At 47.9% G+C, this 27,392-nt stretch overlaps 1 protein-coding gene across 1 annotated transcript in view; it reads right to left on the bottom strand.

Annotated features, from left to right (window-relative positions):
• Nucleotides 1–27,392, bottom strand: part of LOC138567788 (calpain-1 catalytic subunit-like) — a 398,207-nt gene that overhangs the window by 121,604 nt on the left and 249,211 nt on the right. Inside the window, exon 15 of the mRNA XM_069646278.1 lies at nucleotides 26,309–26,366. Coding sequence (XP_069502379.1) covers nucleotides 26,309–26,366 — 58 coding nt within the window. The remainder of the gene's footprint in view (nucleotides 1–26,308; nucleotides 26,367–27,392) is intronic.

Below are 27,392 nucleotides of genomic sequence, written 5' to 3'. Positions count from 1 at the left end.
AGCAGGGGATATTAGTCCCATCAGAGTCCCCTTGTAATATGGCTGTGTACCCAGTGAAAAAGGTGATAGGTTGACATAGAGATTTATTTTGGATTTACACCCCCTAAACAATATTGTTGAAGCAGAATTTTCATTAGTTCCAAACCCCGCTACGATACTCTGCAACATCCCACCCAAAGCTAAACATTCCACAATGATCGATTTAAAGTATACCATCTTTTCAATCCCCCTTCATGAACAGTCACAAGTCTTGACCTTGTTTACATATAGAAATAAAAGGTGGAAACATACAAGGTTACTCCAACGGTACTGTGAGTCCCCATCGATATTCAACAGGGTCCTTCAGATGGACTTAGGAAATGTGCACCTTGATAGCACAATAATTCAGTATGTGAAATGTCACCTATGGTCACACCTACTTGCGGTTCCTGTTGTGGGTCATGTGAGAAAGGCATGGTGCTCAGAGGCAGACACAGACCCAACATGTAAGTTCGAAAACCTTTATTTAGAAAATATCGGGTTGGAAAATGCCTAATTTGCCCTGGGGGTAATCTTGACCATTACAATAAAAGAATAGGAATAGTGCGAAAGTCAGTCTGTCATAATAAAAAGAGTCTATGGGCCTCATTACGAGGTATGCCTGTAGCCATCCCGCTATTGGCGGCATGGCTGCCGGCAAAACCGCATCCGTGTCCGTGTCCTCGGAATGAGGATTTACGGGACCATTCCGAGTTCGGATGGCCCGGTAATTCCTCACTTGAGGACACGGACACGGTTCATCCCCATTCCCATTTCAGCCCCCATAGGGCTGAATGGGAGTGGGAGAGGGAGTAAACAACATGGGCCATTACGAGATGGCCCGTTGTTTGCTCCCTCTTCCCCTCGCGGGACCCGGTATGCACGCCTGGTTTTCCCAGGCATGCTTAACGTGTCCCGCGAGGGGACCTCGTAATGTGGCGGAACGGGTTGAACGGCGCCGCAGCCTTTTACGGCGCCGTTTAACCCGTTCTGCCAGGGTCGTAATGAGGCCCTATGTCTAACCTATACTTGCCCTCACTTTCTAACTTAACAATGTGTGGGGTATTGGGTAAAGTATATAATTGTCTCAAAAAAGAATATCAGGATGACCATGGAGCTTCTTCTCAGCCCGCTTCCCCACGCTCAGGTTGCTCAGGATCTCCAAAGTTCCATTGGGTTTGTAAAGTTCAAACAACAACAAAAAAAGGCAGTTCAATAATTCTCCTCTTTGGCACAGTAGTTGCCTAAGAGAACAATAGTTCTCTTAGGCTTTCCTCGCCTGATAACATCTTTCCCAGCAAAACACACTTCTGCCTTAACACTGTTCTCTTCTCAAGCTTCCCCCGCCTGATTCAATGCTTTATTATAACACAGTTCTGTTTCAACAATTTCTCTCTGTAACTTTATTAGCTTTCATTAGTTTGCTTTCATCAATTCCTCTTTCTTGACACACAGGGTGCCCTTCCTCTATCTTCTTGCTTTCTTTACACGCTTTATGTTGAAGACTTTCGAAATGGCATGACTATCTGCAATCCTTTACCTGACCACTTCAACAATAAGGCATTCTGGTACTTGTATTTCTTCTTTCTTGTCAGTACACTTTCAACAGTATTTTTTTATCACTTACATTTCACACTGTAGCCTTCTCTGTCGGCTCGCCTTTCATTAACTTCCTTCACTTATTTAACTTGCTTTCACTTTAGCATTATCTTTGCCTTCACATTTCACAGAAACTTTAGACAATGCGGCACTCCGGAGGACCACAGTGTTTCATGAAAAGTTCAACAAAACCACTGACCGCTTTCTTTCCACACGTCTTAATTAATACGCATATCCTTTGCTTGCATTTTGAACTCACCGGCTGTATGTGAACGACGCATACTCCATTTTCCTTTCATCCGAGGTCAGGGTCTCTCCCTTCCTGCCCCTCAAACCTTATTGGGTAGCCTTGCGATCCAAGGGGAAATGAGCAATCGTTTGGCACACAGTTCAGAGGAAACAGCTTGCTTACTGGCCTCTTGTGATTAACTCCTCTTGGCTTCTCAGAGATACGACTTCCTCGCCATGCTTTCACCTGCTTTTGTTCGAAACCATGTAGCATTTCAGCATCCCGTTCTTGCAAGACTTTGGTCATCTGCTTGCCATCTCACCTGCGTTCTCCTTCAAACTCACCTCTGCCTCCTTGGCATTCCATGCTCACTGTGCTGAACTCTGTTCCACCTTTTATTCCCAGTCCAGTTCTAAATTATAATCAGGTGTGAATCATCAAAGGGAAGTGCCTGACTTCGTCTGACCTGATTAGAGGGACATTCACGGAAAGGGGAGAGTTCTCTTGAATATAAGTGCTTCGTTGTGGTGTTATTAAAACAGGAGAAGCTTTGTCTCTGGAGAAACCAGGGGTGTGGTTGACAATAAGCAATGGGGATGTCGAGAAGGGGGTCATCGGAAAAAATACCATGTCTCATCCTCAGGTAATCCCTCCCCAACCCAAAGGGATCCTCCGTCCAGGTGATCCTCCCTCGCTAGTCCACCACCAGGGTCAGGATCCAAAAGTGACGGCCCTCCCCTGGACACCTGTTTGGAAGATCCCTTGGGAGTAGCGAGAGAAAACCCCTCTGGTTTTTCACATTTGGGTGTAACAGATAACACACTAATTCAATATGTGGATGACATTTTGGTGTGCAGTGAGGCAGAAGGAAAGTGCAGGAAAAACTCAATACAGCTGATAGCAGTCTTGGCAGACAAGGGATACAAAGTAGACAAGGCAAAACTACAATATTGTCAAGAGGAAGTCTTGTACATTGGACAGTTGATATCCTAAGAGGGCAGGAAGGTGACCCATGAGAGAGCAGAAGCAATCCTGCAAACACCCAAGCCAATGACTGTGAGGGAAATGCAACCGTTTTTGCAGGCCTTTGCAACTACTGTAGGGCGTGGGTCTTTGATTACAGCACATATGCCAGGCCCCTTTTAAAGGGACATAAAGAATCTCAAAGAAATTACCGCCAAATTTCATGGACGGGCGAAATGAGAGGCATTCAATAAATTAAAAAAAGCAATATGCACTGCACCCATTCTAAGGATTCCTGATAGCAGTGCAGAATTATCCCTGTTCTCACACTGGAATGGGGTGGTAATGACGGCAGTACTCACACAAAAGACTACAAATGATTGGCATACTACAGCAGGCTTTTAGATCCAAAGATGAAAGGCCATTATCTCTGTGAACAATCATTGGCTGCAGCAGCCTTTGCAATTGAGAAGTCAGCTAATATCACGATGGGCTGTGAAACAACACTATACGAGGAGCATGCCCTATTTGCCATTCTTGAGAAACCCAAAAGCACATTGACCACACTGAGAGCATCAGGGTACGTGGTTATCCTTTCAAACCCAGCAATCAAAATAGTAAGATGTAGAGAAGTGAACCCAGCAACATTCATAGCAGAAGCAGTGGAGGAAGGCGATTACGTGCACAACTGCACCAAATACACAGAACACTATGATGATATACCACACGTCAGAGAAAATGCCCTCAGAGGTGTGGGAAGTGCTCTTGATTGACGGTTCTTCATCGATTGGCCAGATTTCAGGGGAAAGGCACACTGCGACCACAGTGGTAAAATGAAAACAAAATGGCATCTTTGAAATAGTGGCGAGTGTGGGATTGTCCTTACATATTTCAGCACAAGCAGCAGAATTTGTGGTGTTCATTGTAGCGCTAGAAATGCATGAGGATGAGGAAATCACAGTGTATTCCGACTCTGGCTACCTGACGTCAACAGTACACGCAAGGCTGTCATGTTGTAAAAGGCAGGGCTTCCTCTGTGCTGACGGCACACCAGTGCAGCATGCGCCCTTATTTTACAGGTTCATAGACGCACTACAACTCCCATCGGCCAACGATTGCCATGGTGAAGTGCGCAGCCCACACGAGGGGTGGAGGGGTTTAATTTCTCACTGCAACGAAGCCCCTGACACAGAGGCCAAAAAAGCAGTATATTTTACCAATATATATAATTTTGACACAAAACCTTATGAGTACACACAAGCGTGCAATATGGTAATGAAAGAAGGCTTTCATTCTTTGTCCATCACACAGATAATAGAATTGCAGGGGCGCCACCGTTCTTTGTCCATCACACAGATAATAGAATTGCAGGGGCGCCACAAGAAGACCAGTATTTATGGAAGAGGAGGGGGCACTCAGTATCCCCCACCAATGCAATGTGGTGACAGGACAGTACCGGCAAACCGGTTATGACCCTTGCATTACTCAAAGTAGCACTAGAACAGCTTCCCTATCCTGCTCAAACAACATGAAAGAGTCCTGCTGCTCAGATAGTGGAAAATTGGTTCATAGCCAACCATGCAGAACATGTTGCTGCTTTCATTGTAAATTGTGTTGTATGTCAAAAGTATTCAGCAGGCCACACGCTGCGAGTAGTGATAGGAGAAATATTCTGTCCTACTGGACCCTTCCAATGTTTTCACATCAACTATGTAGATGTACTCCAAAGCTGTAACGGCTTCAGATACATGCTGGTAGTCGTATGCCCTTTCTCCCGATGGATCAAAGGTGGTCCATGCACACACCCCAATGCCATATCTGCTGCAAAATTCCTCGTACAGGAGGTTTTCCCATGATAGGGTGTGTGCGAAATCCTTTGGTTCGATAATGGACCACATTTTGTAAATTAATTTTTTGAGCAGATCATGATCATGCTGGGGATTAAGCATACATTTTCTTCTGCTTATCACTCTGAAACGGATGGGATCTGTGTACACCTCAATGACATGCTCAAAGAGAGAATAGCTAAATAAAAAATTACCCTGAAAAAAGGATGGCTCCATTGCCTACCCTTAGGCCTATACGCATTACGCAATCAGCCCAGCTCAGACCATCACCAGACTTCTCATGAGCTGGTGATGGTACGCTGTATGTATATACCTGTTGCTCCTCCGGCTAGAGTGTGAACTGATGCCCATAGTGCCGCTGTTATCCTCGGATCTGAGAGGCAGGAGCACTTGGTGGCGATGATGGCTAGTGCCTCTTTCATATCTCAACAGCTTTGTGCCCGGAAGGGGAGGTCGAAAAAGAATGATGAAGATGGCCAACAGCTAGATACAGACTCTGCTCAACCCCCCTGCCCTCTACCCTTGGGACTATGCTTTTGTAAAGAATGCTACAAAATCCTGGCACAAGCCCCATTTCGAAGGCCCCTTTGTAGTAGAAGACATTAACCTCACTGCTTTTCAAAGTCCAAGGCATGTGAGCGTGACTACACCTCAACAACATCAAACCCTGCAAATCCGAGACCCCCTTGCCACCAGTCCCAGACAGGGAGGCTGAAGAAGAGGAAGAAACAAATGTCCAAACCCGGTCAATCACAAGGCGCAGGCAACAACTCACAGAAAAAGAATAAGAGCACACTGTCCTTTTTTACACAAATAGTCTGCTCCAGTTAACATTCTCGTATCTAAGAAGCTTTTTTACCTGCAGTGGAAAAAGGACACACACTTTAAAAAAGAGGAAACACTTGTTACAACAATACCTTGATAGGTAACAGTATGTAATTCTTACATTCATAGTGGACAGCTACCATGCCTTCAGGGCAAGTAGAGCACCACATATTTCTTTTCTGGTGAATCCCAAAACACAGTTCATATTCGAGAGGATTTGTATTGCCATATTAATGCAATTATTCTTATAGAGTTTCATTGTTTGAGAATCTATGCGAAAGTATAAAAAAATGGATCTTTTTGATTTTATTAAACACATGAATTTGGCATGCAGTGCATCATTGCAGCATATGGACTCATCACCCAGAATGATTGTAATAATATTTGTTGCTCTCTGCTGTCTCTATCTCTTTACCCTCCTTGCATTACAAAAAGTGGCCCTTTATCATGTATCCTAACCAGCATATGCTAATGTGACTCCTATTCCCAAGTCGATAACAATAATGACCCATCCTTTGACTGGTGCCACTCAACAACTAAAAAGACTCAAGAGAAACTCTGATAATGACTTTGAATATATAAATGCCTACATGGCCGATTCGCCCCATGTGACTGACAATATGTGGTACCACCACATGACCCGGGTGGGGAGAGAGACATCAAGGGAGAGCTGTTATGTGTGCTCTCTCATTCCCTATGCCATGAGAGCTTCCAGGACATTTGTGGCTACTGAAAACCCAGCAACCAGAGCACAGTGCCTAATGCATTTGGCTCTCTGCACAACTAGGGGCCAATTTCAAGAAATGGGCTACTTTGTGATGGATGTCAAAAAAGATGGTCCCTGATGAGGATAGCTACATTAAAGAAAAGGTATGATGGATGACTATTGGAGCAAAGATAAGATGAAACAATATACATTGGATAGCCCAAACAGAGGAGAAGCTCCACTCCTGGGTTTGGGAAAATGACCCAACTGCTGGTGTACGGACATGTATTTACCTCAGAAGGGAGGGTGGAAGGAATGATTGGGTGCAAAGCACAAGCACTCCTGACAGTACCAGTAGAGGTGGTACAGTCAGAGAATGATGGATGCCTCAAAGATTGGGCAGAGTACTCTAAGTTGCTCACTTAGGTGGAAAATGAAATGGGTCCTCTACCCATAATACCCCTTAAAAATGCCTCAATATGTTTTCAGAATGATGGTCCAGTAAAGGTTGGAATAAATGAAGGGTGCAAACGCATATTGAAAATACCTAGTATGAAGATTGGTACAGCAGTACACATGGGCCGCTACTGGACCTGTGGCTCAAAAGCTTACATGCAATTACCTCCAAACTGGAGAGGAATAGGTTCGACATACACCAGCCCTGTTGGTACCTCAGAAGGAGATTCAAATTGGTGGGTTTCCCACAATGGATGCACACCAGAGTAAGAAAGGATCACTGAACCCCGATTGAGTAAAAAGAAGTAGCAATTATATTTCAAACAAGATGGAAGAAACATCAGATACCAGAGGAACATAGAGTGCTCAGTAGGACAGAAATGTTCTTTGCTTCTGTCATTGCCATGATATAATCAAACTGAAGTGCCAAATGGTTGCAAATAACACTTTGAGAGTTTTTTTTACAGACAATTTATTTGACAGTGGAATGCTTTAATGCCATAAAGGAAGAGCTAAGAGCAGTAAGGCGTTTGACTGTTCAAATCAGGTATGTCCTTGACTTCATCACTGCCATGGAGGGCGATGTGTGCACAAAAATCGGTCTGTTCTGCTGTACATACATATGTACATAAAATGCCACCATCACATAAGCTATCACACTGCTAACAGATCTTCACACAAAGATGGTAGAGGAAGTGAATGAAGTGGAGCATGGTGACGAAGACTGGCTCTCTTATTTATTGTCCTGGATCCCCTCATGGCTGGCTAATGCATTGAAAATATTAATAGCTGTATTAGTTTTGACCTTATTCGGATTCTGCAGCCTGGGAATTGGCATAAATCAATGCAAGAAGACTGCTAAAAAGACAATAGTGATAGATAGTGAAAATAGTGATAGATATGGACACTATGACAGATGAACACACACACTGACAATCTATCTCTGTTGCAACTGAAACAAAGTCCTATTGGTCCCCCATGGAACAACATTTCTTTATCCCAGAGACGCTCGCAATTACGTGGGATGTTGGGTGTTCTGCAAACCTGGTGGAGAGTGCTGCTCTATGACCTGGAGTGTGGACGAGCATATAAAAAATGCAGGTGACTTGAGGGGGTGAGGAAGATATGGATCCTCAAAGTACACCACAGGGGGGTGGGTCCTCTGAGTAGCGTGGTTGAGAGCTTGACCAGAGGGGGGAATGAAGAGAGGAAAATGAATGGGTCATTTATTACATTGGCCCCTCCCTGTCTCGATATTGTAGAAATAGAAGGTGTGCATCGTTTATGACATCTGCCCCCTCACTGCCATCATACCCCAGAAGTGAGAGACACTGCTCATTAAAGCAACCTTACCAACCCTACCCCGCAGGGCTCGAAGGGGAGCTGAATTTGCAGGCTATGGAAGATATGAACATGCTGTAACCAGGATGATGAAAGCAAATGACATCATTGCTGAACTTGGCACAAACAGACACATTAGACACAAAGCAAATACGTATCCAGCACGAAGATACACCAACAATAGGTCAAATCGCATTTAGACTTTAAAAACATGCTTGCATCCAATAGAACTTAGAGAACATATGCTCCACATATAGGCTGAAATGCAAGACGCATAAGAACACATACTGCTTGCTTAACGCAGAAATGCAACAAGGGCATTTGCCATTCCAAATAAGATGGACGGTGCAACCAAGTTCAAGTGAATGGAAAACATTAAGAAACCTTGATGCTTCAGGGGGACCCAATTTGCAGAGTTAGCAGAAGAGTTAGATTTGTACAACCTAGACAATAATTACAAATCCCTTGCCAAGGTTATCATGAACAGGGAAGGTTGGATCGGCACCCAAGAGAACAGACGATGATAGTTCCCAGGCATGAGGCACATTTCTCTTAGATTAAGCAAATAAATAATGTTGGAAGTTCAGATTCCCACTGACTCAGGCTTAATACTGAGAACAAAGTAGCTCGAGCAAGTCTCCAGAAGCGATGGAAGGTAACGACACCCAAATTAATAAGGGCTAAAATCCTAGTAAATGCTGAGCAGGATAATCCAAAGTGTGGTCTCCACACACATGACCTACTGGTGGAGAATAATAGCTATTCACTAGCTTCAGAGACAGACAGGCTGAGGCCTTTGTTCCAATCAAATTCTCCACACAAAGATACAAGATATGTCAAGTCCTGGCTTGGGTCCTAGAGAATCAAAGATGGGAACCTTACTGTGAGGAGCAGAATCTTGGTGCCGCTCCCCCTGGCTACTACTGTTGCTCATGTGCTGATAACCTTCCAAATTGCCGTGGCTGAGAAAGCCAATACCAACCAATCCCTAACCACAAACAACATTGTCATATAGTAAAAAAGAAAAGGTCAGGCGCGCACTCTAGTTCCCAGTCTTTTTAATCCTCAAACTAGTAATAACAGGGTTTGATCCCAGCAATGTTCAAAAATAACAGGGTTAAATCCCAACTGCCACAAAATGTTCCTTGAGATTGTAATTAAACAAGCAATTGGCAACAGCTGAATATAAACACAGCCTCCCTGAAGAGAGTTGGAGACTCGAAAGTATTTGGAGGAGCAGAACTATTGTGCATTTGAACTGGCAGCTGGGATTTAACCCTGGAATATTTATTTTTGAACATTTTGTGGCAGTTGGGATTTAACCCTGTTATTATTTAACATTTCTGGGATCTCAACAGAGGACCAATTAATTCTTCCTTAAGCGTTTATCCAAATGTTAAACAAAGAATGAGAGGGAGACCCCTTTTTATAGGTAAAGGTTCACAAGTGATGGGACTAAAGCAAGCCTGCTTTAGGGGGACCAATCCTTGTTCGTGAGACAAGTCGTCCTTGCCTCTGACATCAGTCCCAAAGTGCTGGAGCTAAAGGAAGTGGAGGAGACAGGAAGGAAAGAGAGACAAGGAGAGAAACAAGATGGTGGAATCTTCTTCAAACTATGCTGAGCTCCCTCTGTCTCCAGTAACGCCGCCTGTTCCCTTGTTAATAGCATCAACGGCCATTTTGGTATGCTGCACTCTGGTTCAAGGCTAGTCCTTTTGGGCTGGCTGTGTCCTTTGATTCCAATTTCCCAGGACAGCTCCAGCTGGGAGGATGTGCTGTTGGAGAGAGGTGTTACCTAACCTCACAAAGGATACAAGGAGAGGCACAGTCATTCCTTCTCCTGCCCGCAAGCTGGCAGGGCCAGGCTACCTAACGCGAATACACATAGTCATTCCACTGCTGAGCTGGGCTAACAGTGCTCAAACGTGTATGATATCAATTTGATGTGGTTTTAATGAGAGATACTAGCCACCATACCTTAAACTCAGATATGGTTTATAATTACTAATGATTGGCATAAACACACCCAGATGCTTTTATTTTGGTATCCTTCCAAAAGCAGCATGATTTCGAAGCACTTAGCCTACCACATATGTCTGGCCTGGGGGTCTGCGTTTATAAATGCGTAATGCCCTCCTGTGGTAGCCGAGTCGTGATCAGGAAAGAGAAAATGAAAGCGGAGAGGGGAAGTGTGGGCAGACTTGCAGAGGGACCATGCCAAGACACTGAGTGTTGTAAACCCCTAAGGACCTGGTGGATTAAAGAGTCTGGGAAAGTCCTGACTGAGGCTGCCTGCGGAAGGGGTGAGCCGGTTTTGACATCAGGAGCCATTGCATCTGAATTTTCAGCAGGCTCCGACAATGTGCTGCAGTGGCGGCACGGCACCTGAGTGGTGCTGATGCAAACTTGGGCGGGGGCACCTGGGGGTGCAAGATCCTTTGGAGTCCTGACACCTGTGATGCTTCACAAAACACACAGTTGATTAAATAAACACACTCGACACTGCATTTTCTGTGCATAGTATGAAAGAAGCTTGCACTACAACATTTGTGTGTTTCTTTTAAAAACAAAAAGGGGTTTGTGAAAAAGTGGCGGACCTTGTTCCATAACTTTTCAGAGCTTCGTAATTATTTTTTTGATTTTATATGGACGATTGGAATTAATGTTCCCACGAACTATACAATATATCGGCTAGCCTTTAACTGCTGCCCCGGATATCCTTTTGGAGTGCGTTTGAGTTACACTAGCCGATTCCTATCTAAAATGTGTCCTTTCTGTTCTCTCTCCATGAAGACATAAACACTGATCAGACCTCTTGAGGACCATGGATAATATTAGGAAACCTTAACACGGAAGTTGCTTGCTGTTCGTTTCCCCAAGTGTGAATAAATACTTTTATCTATAAAAGCAATTGTCTTTCCATTAATATGGCTGGTGAATACGAAATGGGGCTTAAGAGAATTCAGACAAAATAATGTAGTGATCTTTCGAAGATTCGGTGCAGTCCCAGATAACAAGGCTGGCGTCATTGTTGTATTGCCATAAGAGCTCGTTTTTGAGGGCCAAAGTGACGCCCATTGTGTCCCTCTAGTGGTGGACAAGCAGCTGCCTTATTCCACCATAGGCCCTGGCAGCACATGCCCGTCTGTGTGTGGTAGTGGATTCAATTCCCCATGTGGTGGCACACCCAATTTTGTATCCGGTATAATGTGGGCGTCTGTGAGAGGCAATGCATGTATGCCATCATGTGTTAGTGCATGCCTCGCCGTATGTGGCACTACATACATGTCTGTATCTTACAGCCCATGCATGTCTGTATGTTGTAGTACATGCTTTTCTGTACGTAGCAGTGCCTTTTTGTCCAGGTGGGACAGTGCAAGCCTGACATATATTGAAGTGTATGCCTTTCTATGTTAGATAGTACTTAAATATCTTTCTGTGGATTTACAGGCTTTCTGTATGTGTTAAATGTGTATTTCGCTATAGGTCAGTGCATTTGAATCTATGCCAGGCAGTAAATGCACCTCCGTGTGTTGCAGTACATGCCTGCATAACTTTAACTGTGGCAAAGCATGCATGTTTGGGTCCATGGAGCTTGTGGATTCTTATATGGATCATTGCAATGCTTGTCACAGTGGGCTGAAATTCCACCGAGAAGGCACATCTATTGTTCATCCAGGCCTGCCTGGGATGGGTTATATGCAACTGCATTTCCGGGGCTCCTAGCCTGTGATAAAACCCACCAAGTAATTACATCCTGCAGTGTGTCTCATGTCTGAAATGCTTTCACGTTCTAGACCGCATATAGCGCGGCTAAAGCCTTAGGACCGGAGCACCCCAGAATCGTAGGCGCCAGCTAATCCTCAGATTGAATACTTCTCTGAAGGCTACCTGCATACCGTCTACTGGCGTTTATCTAGGCATGCATCCCCTTTCAAGTACCCACAGAGTACAACTTTACATCCGTGAGAAAATTCTGCGCAGTGGCAGGACGATGTTAATGTTAAAGGACATTTGTACCGCACACTATCACCACCGGAGTGGTCCCCTGGCGCTCTGGCGGCTCTGAAAAAGGAGGGGAGGTTGAGTTAGTGGGAGGAAGCAGGAAAAGTGCAAGGGAGCAGTGATGTGCTGTTGGTGGCCTCAGCCCGGTGGGTCCGTTGGCTGGGCCTGGGGTGTTTGCGGCCCGGAGTCGTTGTGTACTGTTGTGCAAAACTGTGTGTTTTGTTTTGTTGTTGCAATGTAGTGAAGTATGTGCGGTTTGTTGTGATGTAGGTTTTGGTTGTGTTTGGAGTTTGAGAGGTGTATGCAGAAAGGGAAAAGTTAGTAGGGTTGGTTAGTTTGTGTCTCTATCCTAAATTGGGGCGCTCGGCTTGTGTAGTCTCCCCTGATGCGACTCTGTCCTGATCTCGGCTCGACTGGCATATGAGGTTCCTTACTCCTCTGGCCCCCGCCTCTAACATGCTCTCTCATAACTCCCCTTATCCTCCCTTCATATTCCTGTGGCCAGTGCACCTGCCAATGTCAACCTCTCAGGTAGTGTGCTGATTGCTAATATCTTGACAATTCCACACCACTGTGGTGCCTGGCGGTAACTAAGGGGCGGGTGAAAGTGTTGGTCGGATTGTCTGGGTTAGTTGACTCAGTTTCTGTGCGTGCCGCCTGTGTTCCAGGCTATTTGGTGTCATCCGTCCTGGCGCCGTGGGAGTTACCCTCTCGGTTCGGGGATGCCCTTGTACTTTCCGGTTTAGTCATCCTTTTTCCAGTTTTGCTTTGCAGATTTAGTCTGTGGTGTTGAAGAGCCAGGTTTTTAGTGATTTCCTGAATTTTAGGTGATCTGGCATGGGATAAAAGGAGGCACAACTATGCTGACTGTGTGGTTGATAGAAAGAGAACAGTTTTGTGGAACTCAGCAGAGAACTCCTTTGGTGTCTGTGTCGGGAGCTGTAGGACTAAGTGGCACAAAAGGGGGCCAGGGTAGGAGGTGCAGCACTGCTAGAGGAGAGTGTCCTTAAACTTTACAGTGCAGTGTAAGTCACGGGTAGATAGATGGCAAAAAAGCAGGATTTCTGTAGTAACCAATTCAAACCGCTGTGCATCTGGAAAAGTGAAGGTGCCACAGTATGCCACTGGGATTTTAACTCCCAGAACATAATTTAAATAAGAGTTAGCTTCCCTGTGGCTTATTGTAGTGCTTCTTCGCGTCTACGCTGCGGCACTGACAGTGGGCCCCTGCTCCTAATGAAATTTAGCAGCAGGGGTCAATGTGCCCGCCGCAGGGATTGGAATGAAAAGTGCTGACTGCCGGGAATAATGAAAGCAGGGCCCCGTGTGAAGGGACAATAAGCACAACAATAAGCGGACAAAAACCCCAATATTGACAATCTAATGTTCTGATTATTAGTAAGGTAAAAGAAAAACACAACACGCGACCTGGAAAAATCATACGCTACTTCGGTCAAAAAGAAGCTAATGGCATTCAATGTAGCCAGTATGCTGGACACATCAACCAACCTCACAAAAAAAGGCCGGTCAGAATGTAAGTTCCCATCCAGAACCTGTATCTGTTATGGATGGTGGTGGCTAGATTTGCTCAGAGACGCGCCTTTGTGTGCTTGTATGAATAATGGCTGTTCGAAAATAAGCTAAGAATAATTTTACTGCATAATGAGCAAAAATGCAACATTATTCAACACACTTCCGGTGAAAATGTGTGAAAAAAGAAGTCCTCCAGTTTGCAATAGGCTTTAAAGGGTAACTAATGAAAAAAATCCAATAGATCATGTCCCCAATAGTGCCAGGAGCATTTCCCCATGCAATTTCATGATGCCTTTACCCACAATATCCGCCAGTATAAAAAACATGTTCATGCTGGCTGTGCCCAATTTTTCTAGCGTTTTACGGCACATTGTATGCTTTTGGTTGCATTTAATGTATAGGTGTACAACTATAGCTCTATTATACCCCGCCGCTGGGTCTTCAGGCATCCCCACAGATATTAACTAAGGGGTCCTGATGTCTCAGTCTATGGATGGGTGGATGGGCTGGCAGTAAGCCCAGGGGCTGTACATTATCAACAAAGCATCGCTATCCTAAACCTAGTGTATTTTCTGTAGATGCAGGACAAAAAAATAGATGGCTTCCTGTGTCACTGTCGTAGAAGATAAAACGCTTAGTCATCCATGTATGACTATAGATGAGCAGACCCTGTGTGTATTTCTGGCTTTGGGAATCCTGCCCCTCTGAACTGACTCAGCTGAGCTAAAAATATCAACCCTTCTTATCAGCACACACGCATGTTCGCTGCTGAGGTCTACAGAATGCAAAAAATGCCCATGTGAATCATCTGGGATTTCTGTCATTCCAAAGACCTTGAATCACTATTGCATCAGCTGAACCGGAGCTTCGAGTGAGCAATGCAGACCCCTCCCTACAGCAACCCATGCTTCTGATATCTTCCTGCCATCAACAGCTGAGCTCCGTCATTTCTGTCTGCTGCAGGGGCATGGGTCTGAACGGCTCTGGGGACCCGGCAAACAGTGTGGGGGCATCTGAAAGCTGAGAGAGCCAGCAATTGATCTGTCAAACAGGTCTGTCCCTCTAGACAAGCCTTTTTCCATCTACATTGTGTTAATTTAAAAGAAACAAGCATTGCCCAAGGCAATAGTTTTGCAGGCCGATTCATGGAATCAACGTGCGCCGAAAAAACGGCGAAAACGTGCGATTCGCAGTGAAATAGCGAAAATCGCAGTGAAAGTGCGATTATCGCAGTGCAAGTGCGATTATCGCACAAAAAACATCGCACATCTATTCATGGAAGTCCGTGCACGCGCAAGTGGGATGTGCGCTGAAAAAGTGCGCGGCGCATGCTGGCGCACGCTGGCGCACAGGTCATCGAACGCCGTGCGATAAGGCCACAGCGAATTCGCACATAGCGTGGCGTACATAACAAAAGTAGGCGTAACACGGGGCGTTACACGCAGAATGGGGAACAACTCGTGAAAATGTGGGCGTCACGGGGGAAGTACAGGAGGCAAGTGCGCAGAACGCCCACACGCTCGCCTACAACACGTATTCATGGAATCGAATAGGGAAAAACAGCGCACGGCCAAAGACGCGCACAGGCCCATACATGTCCGCCACACGAAAGCAGGCGGTAGCGTCCCTGCGCAGGAAAAAAATGTGCGCCAAAGTTCTACACGCGCGAGAAGTACCACACGCGATCGGGCCTGGGGGAGCGTGTGCATGTATTTCAGGGGTGCGCGAGAAGTTTCACATGCGATTGGCCTGGGTGCGTGTATTTCAGGGGCTCGCGGGTGTTTTCACACGCGATTGTCCTGGGCGCGTGTATTTCAGGGGTGCGCGAGAAGTTCCACACGCGATCGGGCTTGGGGGAGCGTGTGCGTGCATTTCAGGGGTGCGCGAGAAGTTTCACACGCGATTGGCCTGGGTGCGTGTATTTCAGGGGCTTGCGGGTGTTTTCACACGCGATTGTCCTGGGCGCGTGTATTTCAGGGGTGCGCGAGAAGTTTCACACGCGATTGGCCTGGGTGCGTGTATTTCAGGGGCTCGCGGGTGTTTTCACACGCGATTGTCCTGGGCGCGTGTATTTCAGGGGTGCGCGAGAAGTTTCACACGCGATTGGCCTGGGTGCGTGTATTTCAGGGGCTCGCAGGTGTTTTCACACGCGATTGTCCTGGGCGCGTGTATTTCAGGGGTGCGCGAGAAGTTCCACACACGATCGGGCCTGGGGGAGTGTGTGCGTGTATTTCAGGGGTGCGCGAGAAGTTTCACACGCGATTTGCCTGGGTGCGTGTATTTCAGGGGCTCGTGGGTGTTTTCACACGCGATTGTCCTGGTCGCGTGTATTTCAGGGGTGCGCGAGAAGCTTCACACGTGATTGGCCTGGGCACGTGTATTTCAGGGGTGCGCGAGAAGTTCCACACGAATTGGCCTGTGTACGCGATTCCATTGGACCAAAGGCCCTGACAGCGCAGGCGCGTCTGTGACGTGACACGCGCGGGCGTGTCCCTGTACCCGGGGGAATGTTACAAGACCAAAAACTGCACGTCCGAGTGTCAGCCCGCGTGACTGGAGGATAGTGCCTCAGTGCGTATACGCGGAAGTGACGTTGGACGTGTGGTGCGGTTTAAAAGGTGCGTGTAGTACGTCATTTCCTTGTACGTGCTTCCCGTGGAGAGCGAGTGGGTTAAATCTGTACTTCTTGTCGGTTCACACGCGATTTACTTCACAGCGTTTCTAGTTCGTACTCCCTGTTACCTCTGTCAGTATTTTTCTGATTTTCTCTTCGACCTGTTTCCTCACACAGCGTTGACTTCTCCTTTTGTCCTGTCTCCTCAGACAGTGTACAATTCTTCTTTTGGCGGGGGTGTCGTCAACGCGCACACACGCATATTTTTCACGCTCTTTTCCCAGGCAGACGGTGAGTCGTGCACGTATTTACCAACTGTGCTAGCCCCGTGTGTAGCGTACCCCTTCAGAGGTCATTGTAGGCTGCGTGTGACACGCATACGTTCATTTTTGTGTTTCTGGGTGCCACAGCGTAGTGCAGGTTCCTTTTCCCACGCACGTGGTCTACAAGGGGTTGCGTGCACGTCATTTTCTGTTTTAGGGGTGCCTGTGAGTTGCGTGACCTGTCATCTTTCCCCAGGGGTTACATACAGCCTTGCTAGAGCACTTGGGTACGAATTCCATCTAGTACCCTACCCCTTTGACCCCCAATTGCCCAGGACAATTGTCCACTGCAACTCCCATACGCACAACTCCATCAGTGCCATGGCTGGGAGGCGAGCAAGTGGTAAGGGTGGCAAAGGTGGCCGAGCCTCAAGAGGTGGGCGTGGTGGGCGCGGTAGGGGACATGGCCAGGATTTGCAGACTCCCCCAAGCCCCCCACGTGTGGAGGACCAGTCAGGGACACACACCCCCCCCCATGGTTGAGGAAAACGTGGCTGACACCATCCCTGCTCAGCCCTTGTTGGACCGGCCCGTTGTGGCACCTGACCTAGCACAGGGTGACTCCCAGGCTGACTTCCAGGTCGCCAAGTCTAGGCCACGGGTGGCGGCGCAAGCCAGTGTCACCAGGTCACGTGGTACAGGGGCAGCCATGTCATCTGCTGCCCCGAGTAGGCGGGGTGGGGAGGCTGCAGGGGCAGCTGCAGCTCCGTCCACCCCAGCTCTGACTCCCCCAGCAAGGACAGTGTTGGTCCCGGTACATCAGACTGAGGTTCCCCCTGCCATCTTCACACTTCAGCTAATGCCTGCAGAAAGTCATGTGGTCAGTGTGCCATCGTGCACTACTACTACACAGTCCACCGGTGCTCCTGCCTCTAGTGTCCAGAGCGGCGTAGGGCACTCCGGATCCCCACCACCCACAAAAAGAAAGAGGAAGAGTGCTCGTCCAGTACAGGCTGATGACCCCGACACGGCTACACGGTCCGGCACGCCAAGGAAGCCTAGCTTCAATGATGCCGAACTGGATGCACTTGTGCAGTATGTGTCCGAACATGACGCCGAAATGTTGGTCACTTCAGGGTGTAGGATTACACCTGCTCGACGTCAGGCACACTGGCAGTCCATCGCGGACAGCATAAGTGCCCTTGGGTTTATGAGGCGCACAGCTGTTGAGTGCTACAAGCGCTGGAACGACCTTAAGCGTAGGGCAAAGAAAAAGCTGGCCTCAAGTCATGCCGCAACTCTAGGGACTGGAGGTGGGTCTCCACAAGAGGACATAGAACTCACTCTACATGAGCATGTCGCTGGGACCTACGTCACAGAGGAGCAGATCCAAGGTGTGGGAGAACTGCCAGATTACGAGGCATTGTCCGGTGAGTGCACAAGCATGTGTGTGTGATCCATGTGTATGTAGTTTGTGGGAGGGGTTCTGGTTGAGTGCCAGGTCAGGGTGTTTGTGCCTGAGTGTTTTGTCCCACCCATGTGCTTCATCCAATGCATTCTGCGACCCGGGATTTGGGTATTACAGTATCCCTTCTGGCCACAGTAGGCGTTTTGCACTACATTGCGCCAGTTGCCCTTGAAGTGGCATCTTGCTACCACATTGTTCCGTATTTAGCTGTGTTCATTCAGGCTGATTGTAGGAATTCACCTGGTTCTACTGCGCATCACTCTCCCCTATTGTCACATATATGACATGCCCATGGTACATGCCATCTGTGTGATGGCATGTGTCATGTATGTGTATTGGACATGCCACTCACAGGCCAATGTGTGATGGCACTGCTAGCCAGCATGCAGCTGATGTGTTGCTCTCCCATCTTGGTGTCATCAGTGTCTGACATTTTCCTCCCCTTCCAACTCATGGACAGTGCATGCATGGGAGGGTTATAGTCATGTGGGACATGTGTAAATCAAGTACTGGTACTGTAGCTTGTCTGGCCTAATAGTGTGCCATGGTGCTAATGCCTGTTTCCATTTTTTGTCTTTCTTGTTTTTGCAGAGGATGACGCACCTGATGCTGTTGAGGGAGAGGAGATGGTGCAGGCCCAGGAGGGATCTGAAGCACGACCAGGCACCAGTGGGGGACGTGGTTTGGTGGTGGGGGAGAACCCTCTCTTGCTGCAGGCCATACTGTCCCGGGGTGTCCCTGGCTGCACCTCCCCAGAACTCTTTTCAGGTGTTGATTCAGATGAGGCCTATGTGGATTCGCAGGTATGTGTTCATGGAAGGGATACTGTTCTGTCCGACCCACCTGCACCAGGGGTAGAGCCCACTATGGGGATGTCAGTGTTGGTAGGTGCGCCTGTGGTGGTTACGGATGCAGGGCCACACTTCGCAACATCTGATCTTGTTCCTGGGCCAGCAGTTCAGAGGGGAAATGCAGTCCTGCAGCCTCAGGCAGTGCCGACACAGCAAGGCGCAGTTCGCCTTGCCCCAGACAGGTGTGGTGCCCGCCAACGCGGTGGCCGTCCGCCACCAGGCAATACCACATGGGAGCAATCCATTTACGGTATGGCCAACCAACAGGCAGCATCATCAGAAATGATTGCTCAAGCCATGGAGAGGGTGGCCACTTCCATTGTCCCCCCAGAAAGGCAGATGGAGCTACTACAGCAGGCAACAGACTCCATTTGCCAATCAGTCAGGGAGGGCATGTTGGCGTCCAAAAGGGACAGACAGGTGGCCCTGGACAATCTGAGGGAATCAATTTCTATAGATGCCCAGGGACAGAGGGAAGCCCTGAGGGGAGAGGTCCGACACCTCAGGCAGACTCTTGTGGACCTTGAGGCTTCCACTGTCACTAGGACGGAACAGCTGCTGGAGCGCGTCACCCTTACGCTCTCAGCAGAGATGCAGGCAACTCGGGCGGAGGTCCGGGCAACACGTCGGGTGTTGCATAGGGATCTCCGCACCATATCCCTCCAGAACGAGGCCTTCCAGACCCGCATGCTTGCTGCCATGGAGGACCAAACTAGGGCATTGCGTGGGCTGCCTCCCATGGCACCACCACCTCCTGTGGCAGCAGAGGTTGAGGAGAGCGAATCCAGCAGTGAATCTCCCACTATTTAGTAGCCGTGCAGGCCATGAGCCCATGGAGGTGTTTTTTTTTTCGCAACATTCATGCAGGTGGCTGTTGGTGGGCACCCTGTCCTCGGACCTCCTGGGTGGCCTCCCCCACCACCCTGGCGCACACATGGCCATTTTTGATTTTTGATTTTTTGTTGCAGTGTGTTGCCTTGTGTGGCTCCCATGGGCATCCACTGTATTCCGGCTGGGCACATGCAGGCTTGTCCTGAGTTTGGGTTAGATGCTTGGGTCAGTGAGACACACACCCCTCCTGCTTCCCGTTTCCATGGGCTTGCAAAGGGTGTGCCCAAGTGACAGTGAATTACACAGTGACGTTGGACTCCCATGAGCTGTGTGGGCAGTCTGTAGTCAATACTGTGTATACATTCCTAGTGCATATTGTTGTTGTATTGTGCACTGCATGGTGTATTGATGTGTGCTTGTGCATCCATGTCTCCCTCCTAATTTGCAGGTTCATTCCTCATGTCTTCACAAGGCCGTCCACTTTGGAGAAGGAGCTCATGTTGTGAGCAGTGGACTTCCAGATGTGCGTGGCAACAACACTGTACAGTTGGAGGTGGTGGATGTGCTGGCATTCTCATATTGTAAGACTATGTATCCTTTGCCTTAGTACTGTCATGTTTATGCTATGTCGATTGTATTGTGGTAAGTATTTGGTCATGTGTGTTGTTGTTTCTACATTTATGTGGGCATATTGTGTGTGGTCAGTTTCCATTAGGGACACTGTACTTTGTGACACGTGTCATGTTTGGGGGATGACTTTGTTTGCTCTCACATGGCATGTCATGCCATGGTGTGTTGGGTGGCGGTGCTGGCGAGGGGTTGGGTGACATGGCACTGTTGTCATGTTGTGTCTTGCAAGGGGGTAATGATTTTAGCAGCATAGAAGTGTGTCTTTTGAACACAGCATTGGTGCTGTTTGTGTAGGTAGAGAAGCACACAATGGAACACTTCCAGATGTACAATCTCAGGCTGGTATGGTTGTGACAGTTGACTGTCCATTGACACATCATAATTGTCAGTAACAATCATCATTGATTGTCAGCTGGTATGTGCCAGGGCTGTGTGCACTCCACAGGGGTGTGATTTTATGTGAAGTAATTAGCCACGAGCTGCGTACGGGCTGCCTCACCCCGTGCCCTTTCCCCTCCCATGCGCAGTGGGCATGCATGTGGTTGGGGATGTGGGGGCACCACCATGTCCACGGCCAGGCCCCGGCGTGTTGCAACGTTGTGCAGGAAACATGCTGCCACTATGATCCTGCACACTACTGGGGGAGCGTATAACAGCTGCCCGCCAGAACGGTCAAGGGAGCGGAAGCGTGACTTGAGCACTCCGAATGTGCGCTCCACGATGCCCCGGGTTGCAATGTGGGCTGTGTTGTATCTTACCTGGGGTGGCGTGGTGGGGTTCCGAATTGGCGTCATCATGTGGGTGCTGAGAGGGTAGGCACTGTCCCCTGGGGAGGTGGTGATGGGTATCATCAGTGGGGTTGTGACATTACTCAGTATCTGACATGCATGAATGCGCAGTGGCATTTATACTCACCGAGCAGCCATGTATCGCCATGCCGCCCAGCTTCTATGTCCCGGTTTAGGGTAGACATTCTGTAGATGAAACTGTTGTGGGTGGAGCCTGGATAGTTGGCGTATACTGAGGTGATGGCATCACATACTACCTGGGCGTTGATGGAATGCCAGTGCTTGCAGTTTCTCTAGTTGTGCTCAGTTGCCCTGGGGGGACGTAGAGCCACATGGGTGCAATCAATGGCACCTAGCACTTTGGGGAATTGTGCCACCCTGTAGAAGTCCTGGGCAACAGCCTGCCTTTCTGCAGGTGTTCTGGGCAGGTATATGTGCCTGCGGACTGATGGGCGGGCAGTGATGATGGCCAAGACCTGGTGTAGGCAGCGTGACTGCGTGGCCTGTGACACCCCCCCCCCACTATGGCACTTGTCCGCTGAAATGATCCAGTGGCCAGGAAATGCAGTACATTGAGGACCATCTCCAGGGGGCTGAGTGCTTGGGAGCACAGGGTGGTTGATGTGAGGTCATCCTCCCACTCACTGACCAGGTCGAGTATTATGTGAGGTGGAAACCTGTACCTCCCATACACATGGTCATCAGGCATCCCAAAAAGGCTGGTTCTGGGTGTAAAAATTCTGGCCCGGACTATCCTCCTCCTCCTCCTGCGGTATCCCACAGCCACTGCTGCTAGGAACGGTATGTTCATCCTGGCGTCTGAGCTTGTTTGTTGTTTGCGTGCACTTTTATGCTGTGCGGGTGGACGTACACCTACTTCCTGCTGGCATACGTGTTTCCGGATTGGCCACGTTCGTGTAAAACTTCCCGCGCAGCCCTGGAATACCCGCACCCAGCCCAATCGCGTGTGGTACTTCTCATGCACCCCTGAAATACCCGCACGCAGCCCAATCGCGTGTGAAACTTCCCGCGCACCCCTGAAATACCCGCACGCAGCCCAATCGCGTGTGAAACTTCCCGCGCACCCCTGAAATACCCGCACGCAGCCCAATCGCGTGTGAAACTTCCCGCGCACCCCTGAAATACACGCACGCAGCCCAATCGCGTGTGAAACTTCCCGCGCACCCCTGAAATACACGCACGCAGCCCAATCGCGTGTGGTACTTCCCGCGCACCCCTGAAATACCTGTACGCAGCCCAATCACGTGTGAAACTTCCCGCGCACCCCTGAAATACACGCACGCAGCCCATTCGCGTGTGAAACTTCCCGCGCACCCCTGAAATACACGCACGCAGCCCAATCGCGTGTGAAACTTCCCGCGCACCCCTGAAATACACGCACGCAGCCCAATCGCGTGTGAAACTTCCCGCGCACCCCTGAAATACCCGCACGCAGCCCAATCGCGTCTGAAACTTCCCGCGCACCCCTGAAATACACGCACACAGCCCAATCGCGTGTCAAACTTCCTGAGCACCCCTGAAATACACGCACGCAGCCCAATCGCGTATGAAACTTCCCGCGCACCCCTGAAATACACGCACGCAGCCCAATCGCGTGTGAAACTTCCCGCGCACCCCTGAAATACACGCACGCAGCCCAATCGCGTGTGAAACTTCCCGCGCACCCCTGAAATACACGCACGCAGCCCAATCGCGTGTGAAACTTCCCGCGCACTCCTGAAATACACGCACGCAGCCCAATCGCGTGTGAAACTTCCCGCGCACTCCTGAAATACACGCACGCAGCCCAATCGCGTGTGAAACTTCCCGCGCACCCCTAAAATACACGCACGCAGCCCAATCGCGTGTGAAACTTCCCGCGCACCCCTGAAATACACGCACGCAGCCCAATCGCGTGTGAAACTTCCCGCGCACCCCTGAAATACACGCGCCCAGGGCAATTGTGTGTGGGAGTTCCCGCGCACCCCTGAAATACACGCGCCCAGGCCAATCGCGTGTGGAACTTCCCGCGCACCCCTGAAATACACGCGCCCAGGGCAATCGCGTGTGGAACTTCCCGCGCACCCCTGGAATACACGCACCCAGGCCATTCGCGTGTAGAACTTCTCATGCACCCCTGATATACACGCACATGCTCCCCCTGGCCCGATCGCGTGTGAATCTTCACGCGCACGCGTGTTCCCGACGCCCGTAATACGCGTTCCCCGCTTTTGCCAGTCCCGTAAACTGGTACCGTGTTGGCACAGCCCTTTGTGATGGTTTTGCGATCTTGATGGCTTTTCCTTGCGCGAGGGATTTCTTGGGGGCGTAACTGGCGCTGCTGCAGGGTAGCTGCGCCACTCTGCACCACGTCTGCTTTTGGAGGCGAGAATCCATGAATGCACTGTGCGCGGGAATTGATTTTATCGCACGCAGCTGGCGCAGACATTCGCACGGGCACGCTGTGCGCCAGCCGCGTGCAACATTTTTGAGAGGAAATACATGAATCGGCCTAATAGTCTTTTGTATAGGCTCTCTGAAACACACTTTGTGTATAAAGCGAACTCAAATGGAAGTATTTATGGCTGCCATCCAAGGTCTGGGGCGTGTGATGGAATCATGAAGCAAGACACAGACAACAGATTCAATATTTAAACAAAACACTTTTATTAACTTAAAGATCAGGATGGAAAAAGGCCTAGCGTTGCCAATGCTAAGGTGGGATTTCCCTATCTAAATAAAACTAAGAAACGTCTTACTCAAAGAGTTCAACTGAAGAATCTGTCTGTGCCCAAAACCTATACTTGCCCTCATAAATAATCTTTACAATGTGTTAGGGATGTCCCCAACCAAAAGAAACAGTGTCTAACATAAAGTCCTGAGCCTTATCCCGCTCGCAGCATCCTTTTAGCTCCCTTCCTCAAGTATTCCTCCAACAAACAGTCTAAAAATGACCCCTCTTGCCAAACTTGAGTTCTGGATGATACAGTTTTAACAAGTACTCGGGGTTCCCTTCCACAAGTTCCAGGTAACACAGTTCTAAGCACAAAAGAACCTTGTTCTCAAGTCAATAAATGGTTCAAGTCTCAGGACTCCATTCCCCAAGAATCAGTTTCAGCACAGAAATATCAACTTTGTCCCTTTAAAGGTATTGTCACTTGTGTGCCTTATTTTTAAGTAGAAATTGTGACTGTGTTGAAATAATCTTCAAAGCTCTAGTAGATTATACTCTCAAAGTAATTTTCTATTAGATGTTGTTTTCATGTAGTCTGGGATTCAATATGCCTTTCCTTGTTCCATTCCCTTTAGGATACAGCACATATTGATTTCCCTTGGAAGTAAAGTATCATTAATTTTAGTATGCAGCATCTAATGGTTTTTCTTGAATTCTAAATTCCGTTTTACTTCTGAACTATATAACAGAAGTAAGTATGTAACAGTTCCGCTCATCTGTGAGGTTTTCACTCAGTTTGGTATTCAAGAAACATAGATTGTTCTTAGTTTGGTCTTCAATAGGCACAGGTTGCACTTGTTAAGATTTTCATTCAGTTCAATATTAAAAAAAACATGGTTTGTACTCATTTTGGTCTTCAATAGGCACGGGTTGCACTTGCTAAGATTTTCATTCAGTACAATATTTTTAAAAAACATGGTTTCTATTCAGAACACCTTTCATGCAACCGGTGGTGTAATATTGCCTTAGTTCACTTTAAATGTAATTTACAACATTCAGAGACTTTCAAAAACGTGTTTTCTCCCACATGAGACCACTGTGATACAAAGTATTCCTAGTCATTCAATATTGGATAATGGATTTAATCAGAGACCTTCAAAACGTGTGTTTCCACAAACACGTGACAACTCCGATACAAAGTATTCCTCGAACAACCAAGTTTAAATGCTCGTGCCCCGGGTTTCTCAATGGATATACATTCAGCAGAATGGCTCGGACGACCTTCTGCTCCTCATGTCAGGGGTCTCACTACTGCTCTTCAGGCACCCTTCACACCTCAACACAGGGGAACAAGCATTTTGAACGCATATCAAAGGGACAGCCTCTCCACACGGCTCCCTTCTTAACGTTCGGTTTGCTCAACGGAGCCCCAGCTCCCACGCCACACTTGCACCGGCCTTCCTGCTGCTGCTCCTGTTGCTTCTCCATGCATAGGCTTCCCCGTTGTATCCCATACTGCTGGGCTAGTCTGCTTTCTTACATCTGCAGCCCATTGACAGGCTGCAGGTGTGGATGTTCAATCAGCCCTGCCTGACCACAATCAAGGAGACCTGCCTGATCTTTACAGCTCCTAGCCGCCATCTTCCTTGTTCCAGTACCTTAGTGGTAAAAGAGTGTGGTCCTCATTGATCTTAGTTGCCTCTTCTTCCTCCCAGTACTGTCAAGTGTTAAATGGGGAGAAATGAGGGAAACTGGCTTATAAAAGCCCATGAAGATGGGGAAGGTTTGGGTTGGTCACTAACAGGAAAAGGGGGATACCATGTCTCGCCCAAGGGCACCCCACTTCCAGTTCCCAAGGAACCTCCACCCAGGTGATCCTCCCTCGCTTCTCCACCTGCAGGGTCAGGATCCAAGAGTGATGGCCTTTCCCTGGCACCTGCGCAGGGGATCCAAGGGGTTTAGGCGTGAGAATACCCTGAGGTTTCTCATAGGCAGACATGCTAGCATTTATTTATACTCTATATAAAATGTATATCGAAGTTTGATGTTACTGGGTGATGCAGCAAACTCAACTCTATAGGATTATTTTTGGGTGCCATCAAGTGTCTGGGTTGCCATGATGTGATCTATACTATATATATAATTTATATGGATTTTATATAGAATTTACATTAAACTTTAAATTAAAATATATAAAATGTATTTAAAAATGACATCCCAAAATGTGGGGTTCAATAAAAAATGTTGGTGTTCGTTAAAATGATATAAAATTTGTATAGCATTCATATACAATTTATCAGGGTCAATCAAAACATTCTGGGGGCAATCACATTTATATCAAATGGGCGCAGAGATAAGGAAAAGGAGTGGGACTGAGACCGGAAATTGGCGGGGCGCGGGCCACGTGTTAAAATTTAAGATTGAAAGAAAAGGTATCCCCTTGTACTACTTATGTCTCGCATTGCTTTTGGTCATGTTGGTGGTTTACAGAAAATAAAACGATACATTTATCAAACCAGACCTATAGACTTTGCCATTGTTTGTTTTCAAGTACCTGAAGGAATCCTGGGCATGCTGAGGAGATGACATGCATACAATTCTGTAAGTGTATCGAGTACCTAGATACTGGGAGGGAAGCATGCATCCTGGGCTTGTGTGCACACTTACGTTGTGATAGGAGTTTGTTCATGATCTCCTGTAGTCCCGGGGCGTTGATCTGCTGATCCTGCCAACGAGAAAGGCATTAATTACTATTACCTCCCACAATAACCATCTGGCAAGCACAGCCTCCATAAACCATCGTCTGCCTAGTCCAGGAGAACCTATAGACCATGGGACAGAACATCTGCCAATAAAAGGAATTACATGCCATGCAACGGGCATGCTTTGGGAGCACAGGAAAAAATATTTAAACTTATAACAGAGCACATTTCCATCACTCACTTAGGCCCTCATTTTTATGGGACATGAATGCTGCACGTTTGTTGGAGTAACGCAGCATTTGCAATACGATTGTTGTGTACGGCTTCTGTAGGAAGTGGCGCTGGACTGGCCTAGAGGGAACTCTAGAGATTTCCCAGTGGGCCTCTGCACCATGATGCTCTTTTTGTGAGGGGACTCCTGTTTTCTGTTCCTCCTAGAAGGCTTTGGTTGGCTCACATGGTGTAACATGGGGCCACTTTGAAAAATATTTCCAGGGCCACTTTTATTTCTCAGGCCAACCCTGGTAGGAAGCCACGAGCAACTATTTCCGATTCTGAGTGCTGCCATGGCCAGGGATTATGGGATTCTTAATCAATTGCTGTGACATTACAGCAGGGCAACAGAATAATGTCTCTGCTAGGTATCTGTTGCATTACCTGTAGAATAGATCTATTTAGGAAGGGCCTGCTATGCCTGGAGTTACAGAGCCCAATACAACATGAAGTGCAATTTCTCTAGAGCAATGTCCTGTGGGTTAAAAGACTGTTATTTTTAGTTTAGTGTTAGGCCCAGAGATGAGATCTACTGAAAGCATAGGACTAAGGGTACTAGAAAGGAAGCAGTGAGTTTGGAAAACTGGGCGAGTGCAAGACCTGAACTCATTAGCCCCACAGCTTTCCTCATGTACCATTGAAATAGATATGTTGGAAATCCTTCCTTCATCAGTTAAGTCATTACTTCTCTAGAAATATTTTGCTTTGATGGTGGCCTATAACTGCTGTACATTACATAAAGAATGATGGGGGTGGGGATGAAGGATGGTGTTGGC

Source organism: Ambystoma mexicanum, chromosome 2p, assembly GCF_040938575.1.
Source record: "Ambystoma mexicanum isolate Mex_15411 chromosome 2p, UKY_AmexF1_1, whole genome shotgun sequence".
In the NCBI taxonomy this organism is placed as follows: Eukaryota; Metazoa; Chordata; class Amphibia; order Caudata; family Ambystomatidae; genus Ambystoma; species Ambystoma mexicanum.
This window is presented reverse-complemented; position numbering and strand designations above follow the sequence as displayed.